The sequence below is a fragment of the Balaenoptera physalus genome (assembly GCF_965194825.1).
Source record: "Balaenoptera physalus genome assembly, chromosome: 20".
Lineage (NCBI taxonomy): Eukaryota > Metazoa > Chordata > Mammalia > Artiodactyla > Balaenopteridae > Balaenoptera > Balaenoptera physalus.
Window position 1 is genome coordinate 56307369 of NC_138901.1, and position 17363 is coordinate 56324731.

The 17363-nt window shown below is 49.9% G+C and overlaps 3 protein-coding genes across 7 annotated transcripts; 1 reads left to right on the forward strand and 2 right to left on the reverse strand.

Annotated features, from left to right (window-relative positions):
• Window positions 1–229: 229 nt before the first annotated feature.
• LOC309649984 (uncharacterized protein) lies at window positions 230–3234 on the reverse strand (the record flags this gene model as incomplete). The annotated part of the gene is given in 3 exon segments (XM_082440692.1): window positions 230–1132; window positions 1136–1794; window positions 3219–3234. Coding segments are annotated over 3 exon segments (1578 nt in total).
• A 782-nt stretch (window positions 3235–4016) lies between these two features.
• LOC309650167 (acetylcholine receptor subunit beta-like) lies at window positions 4017–12035 on the reverse strand. The gene is made up of 10 exons (XM_082441188.1): window positions 11925–12035; window positions 11289–11333; window positions 10604–10713; window positions 10391–10499; window positions 9878–10025; window positions 9204–9413; window positions 6076–6299; window positions 5401–5582; window positions 4899–5046; window positions 4017–4594 (listed from the first exon to the last, which is right to left on the reverse strand). Exons 2-10 carry the CDS (start codon window positions 11313–11315, stop codon window positions 4454–4456), a joined length of 1299 nt encoding a protein of 432 aa, XP_082297314.1. The 5' UTR covers window positions 11316–11333; window positions 11925–12035; the 3' UTR covers window positions 4017–4453.
• SHBG (sex hormone binding globulin) lies at window positions 12015–17042 on the forward strand. 5 transcript variants are annotated; one of them, XM_082441189.1, is made up of 9 exons: window positions 12027–12141; window positions 12393–12536; window positions 12702–12793; window positions 13922–14111; window positions 14956–15117; window positions 15353–15512; window positions 15629–15765; window positions 16166–16373; window positions 16627–17042. In XM_082441189.1, the coding sequence occupies exons 2-9, from the start codon at window positions 12426–12428 to the stop codon at window positions 16773–16775; spliced, it is 1209 nt and encodes a 402-aa protein (XP_082297315.1). In that variant the 5' UTR covers window positions 12027–12141; window positions 12393–12425; the 3' UTR covers window positions 16776–17042. The 5 variants fall into 5 exon arrangements, with proteins under 5 accessions (XP_082297316.1, XP_082297315.1, XP_082297317.1 ...); XM_082441193.1 differs by having other exon boundaries at window positions 12068–12167; XM_082441190.1 differs by lacking the exon at window positions 12393–12536 and having other exon boundaries at window positions 12015–12141.
• Window positions 17043–17363: the final 321 nt, after the last annotated feature.

Below are 17363 nucleotides of genomic sequence, written 5' to 3' on the forward strand. Positions count from 1 at the left end.
CTGGACCACCAGGGAACAGAATTGGACGCCAGGGAAATTCTGTTTACTGAGGAAGAGAATTTTTAACTTTTTAACTTAATTTTTAACAGAATTACATTTCCTTAATTTTAACTAATTTATATTCTAATAGGCATATTTGGCTAGTGGCTACTGTAATTGACAATGCAGCTCTAGGGCCTTGGGGATAACGGATTTAGCTAGACAGCGATGGAGGGAAAGCAGGGATAGCTTAGGTCCTCATCAGGCCCTGTGGGATGGGGCTGGGGTGGATGTCCTCACACAACCACAGAACACTTCTCTTGTCTCTTGATTCCTCATGCATATCTGTCCCCTGATATCCCCACTCCTTGATGGTCTCCGGTGAGTTGTTGGATGTCTCTCGGTGAAGGCGCCTGGGAGACAGAGCTTCGCACTTGTCCCTGCCCGCTCTGAACTGTCTCTGGCACGCGTCAAAGACCCCATGCCCTAGCTGGGTGCCTGACCCAGGACAGTAGGGCTTCCAGCTGGTCTTGGGAGGCGTAGACATCTGGCGATAGTTCTGGCAGGCTGGAGGAACTGTATCCATGGGGTGGTACACCCAGTCTTGGCTGCCTGCTCGCCGGGAGGATGATTGCAGCTCAGTCAGCTCAGGTACCTCTGAGAAGGTTTGCAGGTCATTGTAGGTCAACTGAGCCTTGGGAGAGCAGGAGTTCTGACTGGGTGGGACAGAAGTCCATGGTATGTGCTGCCCTGCATCCTCCTTTCGAGGCACTGCCTCAGATCTAAATAACTTTCGGGTCTGATGTGGGTCCAAAGCTTGGACAGAGGCAGTTCCTAGAGGGTTCTTGTGGAGGCCTGGATTTGGGATAACGCATGAGTTGTTATGGAGGCCTGATCTCTTGGATGAGCCAGAGTCTTGAGTAAGGGCTGGACCCTTATGGGGGCCAGGATCTCGATTAATTCCTGAGTACTTGTGGAAGTTAGGGTCGTGGGCATGTTCTGAGCTCCTGTAAATTCCAGCATCTTGGGTAAGGCCACATCTCCTTTTGACTTCAGTGGCTTGGGTAAGGCCTGGATTCTTATGAAGGTCAGAATCTTGCGTAAGGCCTTGGCTCCTGCGGACTCCAGAATCTTGGGTAAGACCTGGATTCTTCTAGTCTCCTGAGTCTTGGGTAAGGCTTGAGCCCTTATGGAGGCGAAGGGTTTGCACAAGGCCTGGGCTCTTATGGAGACCAGATTCCTGGCAAAGGCCTGAGCTCTTGTTGACTCCAGAGTCTTGGGCAAGGTATGGACTCTTCTGTGGCCCAGAATCTTGGGTAAAGTCTGCACTCCTAGAGACTCCTGGATCTTGGGCACTACCTGTACTCTTGTAACATCCAGAATCTTGAGAAGGGTGTGGGCTATTATGGAGGTCAGTTCTTTGGGAGAGCTCTTGACTTTTATAGAGTACAGTCTCTTGGTTTCGTTCTAGATTCCTATAGACTCCAGAATCATGCATAAAGCCTGAGCTCCTCTGAATGTGAGAAGTTTGGAGAAATGGTGTGTTCTTGTGGAGACCAGAGGGTTGGGGGAGATATGGGCTTTTAAAGAAACGTCCATCTCGAGTAGAACCTAAGCTCTTCTGGGAGCCAGAACCTTGGGTAATGACTGGATTCTTCTGAAGGTCAGAGTCTTGGGAAAGGCTTGGATTCTTGCAGAGATAAGGGTCTTGTGTAAGGCCTGGAAGCTTGTGGAGGCCTGGATCTTGAGCAAGGCTTGGGTTCTTGGGGAGGCCTGGCTCTCGGGTAAGGCCTGGGTTCTTCTGGAGACCTGGGTCTCAGGTAAGGCCTGGGTTCTTGTGGAGGCCTGGGTCTTGGGTAAGGCCTGGGTTCTTGTGGAGGCCTGGATTTGGGGTAAGGCCTGGGTTTCTGCAAACTCTACAGTCTTTTGAAGGGCCTGGGGTCCTTTGGAGGACAGAGCCTTGGTTGAGGCCTAGACTCTCACGAAGTTCAGGGGGTTGGGGCTGGTTTGGGGTTTGGGAAGTAGTGGCTAACTGGGGAGGGATGGGGCCCTGGGAAGAGAGGACAGACGGAGGAGACTTGGAGGTTGGGGGAAAGGTGGGGGGTTTTATTAAGGTGGAGGGCTTCTGCTGGTTGCTGTGTTGATGAAGGACAAAGGATCTGGGAGAGGGCTTCCCTGGTGGCGCAGTGGTTGAGAATCTGCCTGCCAATGCAGGAGACGCGGGTTCGAGCCCTGGTCTGAGAAGATCTGCAAAAAAAAAAAAAAAAAAATCACTAAAAAAATTCCCACAAATCTTGTTTCTGGCACTTTAGAAAAACTGCGGAAAAAAGTACATAATAAAGAATACATATATATCTACACACAAATTATATATATAATATATATATATATCTACACACAGTGGAACCATAAGAGAGACTGAGGAAGGCCTTGGAGGCAGGGGGCAGATGCGTTAACAGTCCCCCTATATCCTTAACCTGCACTCCTCTGAGGCAAAAAGGCACAGAGATGGAAGGGGTTGAGGATGGACCAGGGAATTTGAACTTCAGAACAGGTCAAAATTCTAAAACCATGGACATTTTGGGAGAACTGAGACTGTAGACATTTATTTTTTTGAAAATATGATTTAGGAAAATAGTTTCCAGAATTTGGTGGTTCTGGGCAACAAAGGAGATTGTGGCGAAATGGCGATTAAAATACATGTATCTGAGTTGGGGAACTTGAATACTGTGAATTTCACATGTTGGAAATTTGGGATTTTGCAGTTTTGTCTTTTGAAAATTATCAAGTCTTGTCTGTTTGTGCCCTCTTTCCCCATGTTCCCTGGGAAGAAGGGTGACGGTGGAGTGGAAAGGCCACTGGTTCTGTGCCACAGCACGCAAGATTTAGAATTCTACAGACTCTAGCTCTATACGTAGTGAGGACCCAGATTTAGAGAAACTGACCAATATTTATCTCCGCCTTTGTGTGTGTGTCCAACTCTCTAGGCCAATAAACCAACAAGACAAACGAACTGTGCTCCACAGTGGGATGCCAGGTGCAATTATTGGCGTGGCTGGTGGGTCTGGCTGGACAGGGACATGCTAACCTTGTCCCACAGGGATCCCTACAAGTTGTAGCCCTATTCTCCCTCTTAGGACAACAACTTCCAGCGATTGAGTAGTTGTGAGAGCCTGTTGACCCTAGGTACTTCATTGTAATTGCTGCAGCCACTAGGCTCAAGCTGACTTTGCTCTGACCTCCAGGCAGAAACATTAACACAGCCTGCTGGGCACAAGATCTTCATCTCCCAGATGAAGCCTTTTCTCCAAACTGAAAGGAAACTGAGGCACAAAATGTGTGATGGCCATAAGAGACACCAACACCCTTTCTTGTTCCACTCCTGGCCTCCCACGGGCTTCAACTCCCTGTCCCTCCTCCCCTCCCCTGTATTTTGTCTAGTGTTATGCAGGGATGGGCAAGTAAAATGAGTGGTCAGGTGGGTGGGGCCTTTGAGGAATTCTGGTACAAATACCTTGACCAGAGTGGGCAGCCACTAATCAGCTCTAGCAGGTTGCTGCCAACAGGGGAATCAGACCTGGTGCTACTGTAGTTCTTAAAAAGTTTCAAGAGAAGCCAGAAATCCAAATTTCTCTGTGAAATATCCACATTTTAAAAGTAGCAAACCAATTCAAATTTTAAATTCTGCTGGCCAACAACATGGGCCAAACAAAACACACCAGTTTGTAACCTCTGATGTATACTGCATAATGCTTTTGTTCTCATCTTCTCATATGATCCTCAGACTAGGGAGCAGATACTATTATTAGCTTCATTTTACAGATGGGGAAACTGAGGCACAGAGCAGTTTAGTAGCTTGTCCAAAGTTTGAGCACCAAAGCTGGAACTTGAGGTTTTTACAGTGTGCTTTTTTATCCTCATTACAAATGTATCCTTTCAGAAATAACTTTTTTTATCCTAATGATAATACATACTACAAAATACAATAAACTACAGAAAGGTAAAAACAAAGAAAAAACGACCACTAGTCCCCAACATGCAAATATAAGCGATATTAGTGTATTTCCTTACAGAAAAAAATTTCCCTATTCATTCAACCAGAGGTAGCGGCCATATAGGTTAGGATCTGTGCTAGGTGCTGGGGATATTACAGTGAACAGACATAGTTCCTGCCCTCAGAAGGCTTACAAGCTAGCGCTTGTTCTTTGTTCCATTCATTGCCAACCTAGGTGTGAATATCCAATGGAGCTTCTTCAAGAAGCCAAAGAGTAAATAAGCGGATAGTGCATTTCAGGTGGGCCCAAGGCCCCCATCTGCCCAGTCCCACTTGGGCTTCCTCCCTAGAAACGAAATGATGAGAGGATTGGACTCCTAGTGAAGGAGTTAAGATGCAGAAAGGGATAGGGCTTGAGAGTACTACCAAACTAACTCTCAGTTCAACTGGCCGAGGACCTCGGTCTCGGCCCTCTCGTCCTCAAGGAAAGGGGTCGGGAGGGGGCAAGTGGTACGTGGCGTCCAGAAAGATGACGAGGGTCCCGACGCTCGCGAAGATGATGAAGGTCCACAGGAAGAGGCGGTCCACCACCATGGCCACAAACTGCCAGTCCTCCTTCAGCTGAGGGTAGGAAGAGGAAACTGTTCCTGAGCTCCAGACCCCCAGGGAAGGCGGCCCCAAGGCCCTGTGCCGCACCCAGGTCCTCCTACCACGGCTTTGAGACAAGGGCGGGCCCGCAGAATAGCAGAGAGCGAAACTGCGGGCGACGGATGTGAGTAAAGAACAAGTCGGAAACCAGGGGGCGGGACCAAGTGAGGCAAACTTCCAATCAGAAATAAAATCGAGTGCTGGGGGCGGAGCCTAAGTTTGCGGGTGGAGCCAAGGCCACCCAGGCCTTGCCTTGGCCCACCCTCTTCGGACTCACCGCGTCGTGGTCCTCCTGTTCCTGCAGCTGTTGAGCGATGTAGCTGATTGAGGAAACGACCTCCCGTAGCTCGGGAGGCAGGCCCACAGCCCGGTTTGGACCATCGATAAATCGCCGCAGGTCCGGGGCAGACAGTTCAGGCTGGAACCTGAAAGAGGCGAGTCTGTTTGGCCACGACCGGGGCGCAAAGACGGCCTGCGCGGGTGCTCTAGCCCCCGCCCCAACTCCCTCCTCCAACGCCCGTCCAGGTTTCAAAACGTGAGAGAGCCCTTCAGGTTCCCTCTGACAGCGGCGCCCTCTCTAGTCTTCCGCAATTCCTCCTATTCCCGTACGCTTTAGTCCCCACCTCCCCGCAAAGTGGGCAACAGAAGGGATACTACAACTCCCATGATGCTCAACCACGACATCCTCCGGGAGCTTAGGACGCCTGCCTGCGCACAGTCTTCTGGGAACTGTAGTTCTCCCTCTCCCTTCTACGTGGGCGATGGGGAGTAGATACTACCTGTTGGGTTTGGGGAAGAGAAAATCATTTGGTGGCTTGCGGATGAAATATTCATCTGTTCCCCAACCCCAGCCACTTCCTGGAGAATCCCTGAGAGGTATAGGAGGTGGCTCCGGTATCTGGTCTCTCTCAGGCTTGGGTCTCTTCAGACCCAGATACAGAGGGAGTTTGTGGATAAAGATCTGCAGAGTAGAAGAAGAGGCGTGTTGGAGGGGGCTCTTATGCTTTCAGACCAGAAGGGAAGCCGCCAACCACCCCCACGGCACGTGCCCATTCTTGCGCATGCGTGCATGCATCCCACAGATGAAATGCAACTACACAGCCCAAGAGTTCTTAAGTGGGTTAGGAGGCATCCTGACTGGAAAGAAAAGTTCTGAGGGCTTCCACCCTGATAGTACCTAACCCTGAGAATGCTTCCTTGGGACCCACGATGGGCAGTATTGATGAAGAGAGTCTGGGATCTACGCAATGTTAATGATGGGAGGGTAAAATTAATTGGGCAACATTTCAACACCCAAAGACCTTGGCACTTTGACACTCTACCAGGAGTTGTAGTTCTCCCTCAGGTCTGTGAAAGGGAAGGTTGAAGTTGGTGGGAGGGAGGAGCGATACCGGGACAAAAAGCCAAATACTAGGATTGAGAGTTAACACAGGTTGGAGAGGAGATCTTCTTACCTGACGGACCCAAAGGGGCATTTGGTGGGTGTAGGGTGAGCGATGGTGCAGGTTGAGGACTACGACGCTAAGGATGACTGAGAAGGTGACGAGGACCATGGTAAACATGAGGTATTTGATAATGATGGGGACAGACAGGGAGGTCTCAGGCACTTTGTCTGCCAGCAGCAGCAGGAACACAGTAAGGGTCAGCAGGGCAAAGATCGAGAGCCCCATCTTCTCTCCTTGGGGGACAGAGGGGAAGGCGGGAGGATTAGGCTTTGCCAGAAAGCAATCTCCCTGGCATAATCAGTGACCGTGTTTCCAGCTCACTCAAGGACAGGCTTTTGGAAGGGCCAACTGCATGCAAATAACTCCTACATTTATACCTCCAACCTGGACTGATTCCCCTAAATCCCACACTTGTATCCACCTGCCTACTTAACCTCTCCATTTGGGTGTCCAATAGACATCTCGAACTTCACATGTCCAAAACTTAATTCCCTCACCACCGACTCCCCACATAGTCTTCCCCAGTTCATAAACGACAACTCGATCTTTCCTGTGGCTCAGGCCATATCCCTTTGAGTCATTCTCAGCTCTCCTCTCTCTCATCCCATATCCAATCCATACCAAACCCTATTGGCTCTACCTTCAAAAGATATCCTGAAACTGATGACTTATCACATCTACCACTACCATCCTGGTACAAGCCACCATTACCTCAGATCTGAGTTATTATAAAGGCCTCCTCTTTGCTTCATCCTTTGCCCCCCTGCTGACTGTTCTCAACAGAGCAGCCAGATTGATCCCGTTAAAATGTAAATCAGATCATATCACTCCAGTGGCTTCCCATCGCCTTTAGCATAAGAGTCCTTACTGAAGTCTACAAGGCCTTCCCATTAGCTCTCTGACTACATCTCCTACTATTTTCTCTCTTGCTTACTTCATTCAGTTACATTGGCTATTTCTTGGATATGCAAGGCACACGCCACCTCAGAGCCTTTGCATTCACTGTTAACTCCTCCTGGTAATTTCTTCCCCCAGATATCTACCAGGGTCATTCTCTCACTTCCTTCAAGTCTTTGTTCAAATATTGATCAAACATTCCCTTTTTAGTGAGGCATTCACTGACCATCCTATTTTTAAATTGCAACCCCTGTGATAAATCATAGCGGAAAAGAATATGAAAAAGAATATATATATCTATAACTGAGTCACTTTGCTGTACAGCAGAAATGAAACACAACATTGTAAATCAACTATATTTCAATAAAATTGTCTAAATAAATAAATAAATTGCAACCCCTACCCCCATTCTCATCCTCCCCAAACCCTTTTCCTACTTCATTTTCCTTCTTAGGAATTGACCTCTCCTAATATACTATCTAGGACTTCCCTGGTGGCACAGTGGTTAGGAATCGCCTGCCAATGCAGGGGACACGGGTTCGAGCCCTGGTCCGGGAAGATCCCACATACCGCGGAGCAACTAAGCCCGTGTGCCACACCTACTGAGCCTGCGCTCTAGAGCCCGTGAGCCACAACTACTGAGCCCGTGTGCCACAACTACTGAAGCCCGTGCGCCTAGATCCCGTGTTCCACAAAAAGAGGAGCCACCGCAGTGAGAAGCCCGTGCACTGCAACGAAGAGTAGCCCCTGTTCACCACAACTAGAGAAAGCCCCCGCGCAGCAACGAAGACCCAACGCAGCCTAAATTAATTAATTAATTAATTAATTTAAAAAATAATAATATACTATCCAATGGGTTTATTTATTATGTTTACTGACTGTCTCCCCCACTAGAATATAAACTCCATGAGACCAGGGATTTTTGTCTGTTTTATTCACTGATGTATTCCCAGTGCCTTGCATGTTACAGATGTTCAACAAATATTGTTGCATGAATGAATGGACCAACCCCTGTAGCAGGAGCTATATAGCAAATCGAAGGATCTAAAAATGAAACCAAGTATATAAGAATATGCCAGGTGGCTGGTTATTACTGTGGCATACAACAGGCACTGCAAACTTCACGGAAGGTATTGAAATAAATAACTTTTATGGTCTGTTCTACTTTAGTCCTGTAATGTTGGGTTCCAAGATTTGCCTTGCTCCAGGAAGAAGGAGAAGTTACATGTGGAAGTGTGTTCTAGAGCTGCATCACTCTCCTTCCCTAGACTGAGAGAGGGCTTGATTACAGAGAGAAGGAAAGCGTGTTTTTTGTTTGTTTTGTTTTGTTTTTCAGGCCACAGCAGTGAAAGCCCGGAATCCTAACCACTAGGCCACCAGGGAACTCCCAGGAAAGCATGTTTTGAATACGAGAGTTTAGGATATCAGTCTCTGAATCAGACTAGTACTAACCAGGGTTGGAATAGCAACGCTGCCTCTCTCTGTGTAACGTCAGGTGAATGACTTAAACTCACTTACCCTCTGTGAAATGGGAAGACAATTCAGTACTTACCTCACAGAGTTTTGAAGATTAGAACTGAGTTAATATATGTAACACATTATTTGTATTATCTTATAGCAAGTGCTCAAAATTAGAAAAGACTATACCTACACTTACACAAAGCTTACAGAGTACCAGGCATAGTTCTATTAACTCAGTTAATCCTCAAAATAGTCCTATGTGGGAGGGACAACGACTGTCCTATTTCCAGATTAGGACACTAAGAGATTAAGGAATTTGCCCAAGGTTACTCTGTTAGCATATTGTGCTGTCTCCCAGAGAAATGTTGGCTGTTATTTCCAAGGGAGATAGGAGGTTAAGGGACTAGTAGGCATTTGACAAGTGGGGGAGGGAGGATGCCAGGAATGGGGAAAGGGAAAGGAAGCGTTAGCTAAGCCTGGGAGTTTGTTGGTCAGAGGAGTGGCAGTTCCAAGGATGAGACCCTAGGATTCTGAAGGGAAGAGTTCAGAAGTTACTGGGTGCGGAGAAGTGAGCAGCAGAGGGGAGGTAGAGCTTGAGGTTGGAGGGGAAATCTGGATGCAGAGGCAAAGGCTCTTCCTGAAAGGAAAACCTGGGTGAGATTGCTGAAGCACAGTTCATGAAGGCTTGAGTTGGCAGGAAAACCTTCCCTGTATTATGGGGGAAGAGGAAGAAGCTGAGCTATTGGTAAGAAGGAGTGCCGGGCCCCTTCCCCCCTTACCTGCATCTGGTGGCAGGTAGAAGACGAAGATGGCCAGAAGAGTGATGAGGATGCATGGGGCAATGACGTTGACCAGGTAAAAGAGAGGCTTCCGGCGAATGATGAGGTAGAAGGTGACTTCCTCACACCGTCTTTCCCCCTCTCCCCTAGGATCCACTGGAGGCTGGATTAGCCGAGAAGGCTTGTGAATAATCTCCCATTGACCATTCTCTTGGGGGGTGGGGGGGGGAAAGAGAAGGTGACACAGATGTGGAACCTGTTTTTGTTGGTGCCAGATATGGCTTTCTTTTCTTTTTTTTTTTTTTTTTTTTTGCCTCACCGCGCCACTGCGCTGCTTGTGGGATCTTAGTTCCCCAACGAGGGACTGAACCCGGGCCCTCAGCAGTGAAAGTGTGGAGTCCTAACCACTGGACCGCCAGGGAATTCCCAGATATGGCTTTCTCTGCCACATCCTAGAGCAGGGGGGACTGATGTAATAAGGGGCTAGCTATGGTCCCTGGGCTGGACAGCCCATCTCTAATAAATGAGCAAGTCTCAATTTCCATAACCACAAAATATAGACAGTTATACCTATCTTGCTGAACCCACAGCCACTCACTGATGGAGTATATTTATCAGCCTGTTAGAAACTGGAAATCATAAAGCCCATGGACATGGGAGCCATGCCCACTCACCAATGAAGGTGCCTTCATGAATGTGCACTTCCTGCCGCTCCTGCCCATCGGGACCCAAGCCAGTCTGCAGGCTGACTTCTGAGCTGTCATAGCTATAGGAACTGAACACCATGGTGCAGTTCTGCCAGTCAAAGGGGAAGTAGGTGACCTGGATGGAGTGGAGAGTCACTAGAGCTGCCAGAGAGCTGGTCAGGGCTGGGGGAGTTGGGGAGGTCACAGGGCAGACAGGGGTCAGAGGATATGGGGCACTAGGGAGATGGGGACCACCAGGGGAAGATCACAGAGAAGTGGAGTCACAGAGGAATAAGAAGGTTATGTGGGGAGGTCATGGACAATGGAGGGGGGGGGTCACTGAGGAAGACTGGAAGTCAATGAAAGTGGACAGAGAAGATGAAACTCAACGGAAAATCAGAAGGGTAAGGGAGACGTGAGGGTCATGGGGATAATGGAGGAGGGATGTCTGAGTGAGGGTTTCTAGGAGCGCCTTGAGCTTCCCAGGTGGGGCCCGGACATCTGGATGCTGCAGCTGCTGCGATAGATGCCCGGGGGCTGCCAGCGCACGGAGCCGTCGGAGGACACCATGACGTTGATGTCCAGAGCAACATCAAAATTTCCGTCATTGCTGCAGGGAAAGAATCTTCTCATCTGGGATCAGGCCCCTCCCTCCGGAGGCCGCGCCCCTCCAGAGGCCCTGCCCCACCTCCCAGACTTTGGGAACATCCTCACTTGTTTAGGAGCACCACGTCTGGTAGCCACACGGATTCGGCAGTGATGCGGAGTGAATCGATGCCCTCGTGCTCCTCAGGGTCCCAGCTCAGCCTGTAGTCAGTCCACTCCTAGGGAAGCAGAGGCTGAGGGGCCGTCTGGGGCTGGAGGCTGGAAGGAGTCTTGGGATGTGCGAAGGAAGCCCGGGCAGGGAGTGCAAGGGAGGAGAGCCGCGCAGGCATGGTCTGTGGTTCTGGAGGCCGGGGCTCTGTTTAAGACTCCACCTGCACTCTTTGGGACCCTATCAACTAATTTCCCCTTCCCTCTCATCGGGCCCCAATTTCTTCTTTCTGTAAAAACGAGGGGGTTGCACGCTAGCCTCTAAAACAGTGGTTTTCAAACTGCAGTTAACGACCCTTTTCATAGGTCCGGAATCAAATGAGTGGCCCCAAACCAATGTTAAAAAAAAAAAAAAAAAAATTTAGAATGAAAAACGCATGGAATGCAGCTCCCATAGTAAAGATAGGTATTGTTTCCTGAAGCTTCTGTTTCAGTTATAAATGTGTTTTCTGAGGTCGTGATGCAAAAAAAAAACAAAAAAAAACAAACAAAAAAAAACAACCTTACTGGGCGGGACGGGACATTCGAGAAAATTGTAAAGGCAGCGGGACGCCCGCCCTTTCCCACCCTGCGGGGGTGTCCGTACCAGGTCTAAGTAGACCTTTGTGCTCATCTCCTCATCCTTCTCGTTCTAGAAGGGAAAAGTTTAAAGGGTAGATATGATGTCAGTGTAGAGAAATGAAGGGCTCGGTGGGTAAACTCTCCCTGGAAACTCCCCTCTTTTTCTGAGTCGCACCCTCTTGGGTTCAAGCCCCACCTCCTATAAGCTGCGTTGGTTTAAGCCCCGCCTCTATCTCGTAAACTTCCTGCTGGCCGTACAGCCCGCCAGTTCATTTACCAGTCCCAGTCCCGGCCCCGGCCGGAGTGAATCTCTGCCCGCTGTTGTTTATTGACCCTGTCCGGCACCAAGGTCCGCCCCAGCCTGTGACCCCGCCTCCAGGTCCGCTCTCCGGCCTGTCCATCGGCCCCAGCTCCACTTTGAGATCCGCCCACAGGCCCGTTCATCATCCTGCCCGGCTCAATCCTGGCCCGTCCAGCAGCCACGCCCACAGCTTGTCCATTGGTCCGATTTCGACCCAATCTCTACTAACCGCCCGTCAGTCTCCCAGCCTGGCCTCGCCCCGGACCCCGCCCCCAGTGGTCCCTGGGTCCCGCCCTGCCTAAAGCCACGCCCCCCAGCCGGCTAGTGGGCCAGACCTTAACTCCCCGCGTGCGCCCTCACCAGGCTGATTAATTGCGCTAGGCTGAGACCAACGCTGACCCCGACGCGGTCTCCCACCTCCCGCGCCGGCCTCACCGAGCTATCATAGCCCGAGAAAAGTTTCTCACGGAGTCGGCCCTCTGCTTCCGAGCCGCGGGCGCCTGGAGGAGGAGAGAACTGAGTGAAGCCCTGGTTCCTGGCCACGACCTCTGGCCCTGTCACTGCCCCTTTACCGCAGGTGGGCAGAAGGCTTGGAGGACCCAGGTCAGGCTCTAGAAGGAGAGGGGAAGTGAGGTGTCCTCTCCCAGCTCAGAAACTTTCTCAGCAGCGGGGGAGGGTAGTGGAGGAACTCTGTCCCTCACTGCATTTGTCCTCAGAGGGGCCGTAGGGTCAGTGGCCCTGTCTCCTGCCCCCCTTCTTCCCCCGGGGCAACCTTTAACCCTCCACCAACCATGTGCGACGCTGCCTGCCCCCACGCATTCTCCTCAGAGTTGTCTGAGGCAGAGAGGACCGCGGCTGATTATGGAGAGCGGAGATCCACCGGCCACATGGCATGGGCCGCCGCTGCTGCTGCTACTACTGCTGCCTCCCAGCCATGAAGGACGGGCCGTGAGACATACTCTCCCCAGACAGGTGCAGGAGCAGGACAGGGCGCTAAGCCCTGTGTGTGTTTAAGTGAGCTACACTTTAGCTCTGCTGTCTTCCTTCCTTTCCTCCTCTGGCCTTGTAACAGTGCTTCTCCCTCCTGCCTGTCTCTGGCACGTCTCATTTCAGCTTGTTTATTTTTCTCCCTGGCAGAGGACTCAGGACCGGCCTGCTCTGCACCTCAGCAATGGCCCTGGACAAGAACCTGTAACCATCATGACCTTTAACCTCACCAAGATCATAAAGTATGGGGTTGACCTAATTCTTTGACCTAGTCCCCTGACCTCACCCTCTCTCCATCAGCTCCTCTCTTTTTTTTTTTTTTGCTTTATTTAATTGAAGTATAGTTGATTTACAGTGTTGCGTTAGTTTCTGGGGTACAGCAAAGTGATTGAATTTTATATATATGTGTATTTATGATACATGTTATATATATATATATTCTTTTTCAGGTTCTTTTGCATTATAGTTTATTACAAGATATTGAATATAGTTTCCTATGCTATACAGTAGGACCTTGTTGCTTATCTTTTTTTTTTTTCCAAAAATATTCTTTATTGAGATCATTGCTCCTAAAACAGAAGCAAAAAGCAGAGATCAAACTTGGTAGTAAGATGTGATTAAAAAAAAAAAAAGATGATAAAATGTAAGCTGACACATTTCAAGGAATAAGCAACAGAAGTTGCTTATCTACTTTATATATAGTACTTTGTATCTGTTAATCCAAACTCCCAGTTTATCCCTCCCCACCTTCCCTTTTGGTAGCCATGAGTTTGTTTTTTATGTCTGTGTGTCTGTTTCTGTTTCGCAAATAAGTTCATTTGTATCAGTTTTTAAATTCCACTTGCAAGTGATAGCATATAGTATTTTGTCTTGGTCTGATTTACTTCACTTAGTATGATAATCTCTAGGTCCATCCATGTTGCTGCAGATGGCATTGTTTCATTCTTAAATATTTATTTATTTGGCTGTGTCGGGTCTTATTTGCAGCATGTGGGATCTTCGTTGCGGCATTCAAGATCTTTAGTTGCCGCATGTGGGATCTAGTTCCCTGACCAGGGATCGAACCCAGGCCCCCTGCACTGGGAGCTCAGAGTCTTAACCACTGGACCACCAGGGAAGTCCTTGTTTCATTCTTTTTCATGGCGAAGTAATATTCCATTGCATATATGTACCACATCTTCTTTATCCATTCATCTATCAATGGACCTTTAGGTTGCTTCCATGTCTTAGCTATTATAAACAGTGCACCAGCCCCTCTCTTTTCCCTGTCTCCCTGTCCTTCTCTCTCCCTGAACTCCACCTCCCTCAACCTCACGTCTATGCTCAAAGAGCACACCCCATACACAGTCTTTCCTTCTGTGTCCTTCCAGAACCTCCTCCTCCTTTGAGTTTCGGACCTGGGATCCAGAGGGAGTGATTTTTTATGGTGATACCAACCCAGAGGATGACTGGTTTGTGCTGGGACTTCGGGATGGCAGGCCTGAGATCCAGCTTCATAATCACTGGGCCCAACTTACAGTGGGTGCTGGACCCCGGCTGGACGATGGGAGGTGGCACCAGGTAAGCCAGATCTGGTCCTGAGGGAGGGGTGTCTTGAGCTGATCTGAGGAAGGGAATGGAACCAAGTTATTGGGCATCCCTTTACCATTGTCATCTCATTGAATCCACACAAAAGTCCCATGAAATTGTTTTTTTTTTGGCCACACCGCTTGGCATGCAGGATCTTATTTCCCTGACCAGGGATCAAACCCGTGCCCCCCACAGTGGAAGCGCAGAGTCTTTTTTTTTTTTTAATATAATTTTATTTATATATTTGGCTGCATTGGGTCTTTGTTGCGGTGCGCGGGCTTCTCATTGCGATGGCTTCTCCTGTTGCAGAGCATGGGCTCTAGAGCCCAGGCTCAGTAGTTGTGGCTCATGGGCTTAGTTTCTCCGAGACATGTGGGATCTTCCCGGAGCAGGGATCGAACCCGTGTCCCCTGCATTGGCAGGCGGATTCTGAACCACTGCACCACCAGGGAAGTCCCAGAATTGCAGAGTCTTAAGCACTAGACCACCAGGGAAGTCCCAGAAGTTGCTATTCTTGTCCCTATTTTTTCAGAAGGGAGTTCTGAGGCTTAGTTAGTATGTAAGTGACAAGTCCAGAGTGAGCTGGGGATGCCAGCTGACTCTTCAAGTACATGTTCTTTCTGCCATACTAGACTGCCTCTGGTAGGTTCAAGTCTTTTTTCGTAGATGGTTGTTCAGCAGTTAGTTGTGATTTTGGTGTCTTCGTGAGAGGAGGTGAGCTCAAGTCCTTCTACTCCGCCATCTTCAGTATGGCATTTTCTAGACTGCCTCTGAAGAAAGTGGTGGAGGCAGGCCCCAGGAACCTCTGATTCTTCTTCTCTTTTTCTTCTTGCAGATGGAAGTGAAGATCCTTGGGGATTCTGTGATGCTGGGGGTGGATGGGGAGGAGGTGCTGCACCTGAGACAGGTCTCTGGGCCACTGGCAAGCAAACCCCAGCCCATCATGAGGATTGCTCTGGGGGGGCTGCTCTTCCCTGCCTCCAAACTCCGGTTGCTGGTAACTGCGTCACAGGGGCAGGAACCAAGACCAAAGCTCGTAAAGCATTGCTGGCTGGATGGCTGTGGGGGTCTAAGTCCACACTTCAAGGAGGGGGGATGGGGTGAGAGCTGCATGGGGGAGGCCAAATGCTTGCGTCTTGGAGGGGAATAAACAAGGTGGGAGTCTGGGACTGGGGCTCAGATATCCTGATTCCAATATCCCCCGCATCTTCCCTTCCCCCCACGGGCTCCAGCTGGTCCCTACCCTGGATGGCTGCCTGCACCGGGATGACTGGCTGGACCAGCAGGCCCAGACCTCAGCATCTGTCCCCACTAGTCTCAGAAGCTGTGCTGTAGAGTCTCAACCTGGGATATTCTTCCCGCCAGGGACTGGTGCAGAATTCAGTCTCCAAGGTAAAGGTTATTTTGCCCTCCATGGCCAGCTCTGTGTCCATTTCCCTCCAGCACTAGCCCCTCCCCTCCATGAATCCCCAGGCTTCAGACCTCAGGAGGATCATTTCTCCCCCCAGACATTCCCCGGCCTCATGAAGAGCCCTGGGCTTTCTCCTTGGACCTGAGACTCCAGCTAGCAGCAGGCTCAGGCCACCTCCTTGCCCTTGGGAGCCCAGAAAACCCTTCTTGGCTCAGCCTCCAACTCCAAGATCAAGTAAGAGGGGGATGCTGCCCGTATTCAGTGGAGCCTGGGAGCAGTGGGAGAAAAGGGGACGCTAAAATGTCAATATTATGAAAAAATAAAGAAATCAAAATAAAATAAAATGTCAATATTACGATGGTTTAAGGGTTGGGGTGGGCGGGCAGAGACACATATTAAAGCTGCCCACAGCAAACAGTGACTTTTAGTTAGATTATATATTTACTTGGGGAGGGTGTGGTTTTATAGAGGGCCAAGCCAGGAGAGTTAAGGCAGGATGGAGGTGGTGGGAATGGCCAGTAGATAGACTGCACGCTAAGAGACGGAATTAAGGCAGCCAGGGGTGGGGCCACACGGAGCAGATGCAGTTCATTCTTTCCTCCCCCACTTATGTCCCTTCCCACATACTCTGCAGAAAGTGGTGCTGTCTTCTGTGTCAGGGCCAGGGCTGGATCTGCCCCTCGTCTTGGGGATCACTCTTCAGCTGAAGCTGACTGTGTCCAGGGTGGTTTTGAGCCAGGGGACAAAGAAGGAGATCCTTGCTCTGCCTCCCATGGGCCCTGGCTCCCTCCTCAACCTCTGGGCCCAGACGCAGGGGTGTCTCTTCCTGGGGGCTTTGCCAGGTAAGAAAGTGATGTTGAAGTTTCTCAGCACACCATGGGAAACAGCTAAGGGGAGGGGAAGAGGTGGGAAGGGATGCATTTTTAGGGGAAGGAAATCTCTGCGAGGGAAGAGGAGAAGGCCACAAGAAGAGAGAGGATAAGGGGACAGTGGGAGGAAGTGCTTTAAAAAATTTAGGTTAGAGGACTGGAAAAGTGGGGAGGAGCTTCTGGACCCCGGCCACCCTAATGCCTCCTCCATACTACCTCCCTCTAGGAGAGGCCTCTTCTGCATCCTTTTGCTTGGATGGCCTTTGGGCACAAGGCCAGAGGCTGGACGTGGACCGGGCCCTGAGCAGAAGCCAGGACATCTGGACTCACAGCTGCCCCCAGAGCCCAGGCAATGGCACTGACACTACCCATTAAATCCCCACCTAAGAACCTCCTTTGAATGTCACTCATTCATTTATTTAACAAATATTTACTGTGCATCTGCAATGTACCAGGCACTGTGCTGAGCATCGGGTTGCAATGATGAGCAAAACTAACCCTGCTTCGGGACTTCCCTAGTGCCAGTGGTTAAGACTCCGAGCTCCCAACGCAGCGGGCCTGGATTCGATCCCTGGTCGGGGAACTGAGATCCTGCATGCCGCACACTGCAGCCAAACAAAATAAAACAAAACAAAAAATTAACCCTGCTTCCTGCCCTCTCGGTGCTTGTGGTCCCCTGGGGGAGGCAGGCATCCATCAAAGACTAACAAGTGAGTGGATAATTGGAAACTCTGATATGCACCATAAAGGAGCAGTCAGGGAACTGAGAAAGCTTGAAGGCCAGTGGCCTTGACCTAGGCTGGGGATCAAGGAGGGCTTCCTGAGGAAGTGGTGACTTCTTAGGCTGAGATCCCAGCAACAGCACCCACAGACACACACACCCCAGATGCGAGTCACTTCCTGGGAGCCAGGAGCCCACCTCCTTCCCCAGCAGCTGCTGCCTTGGGGCTTTAGCTTTGTCCC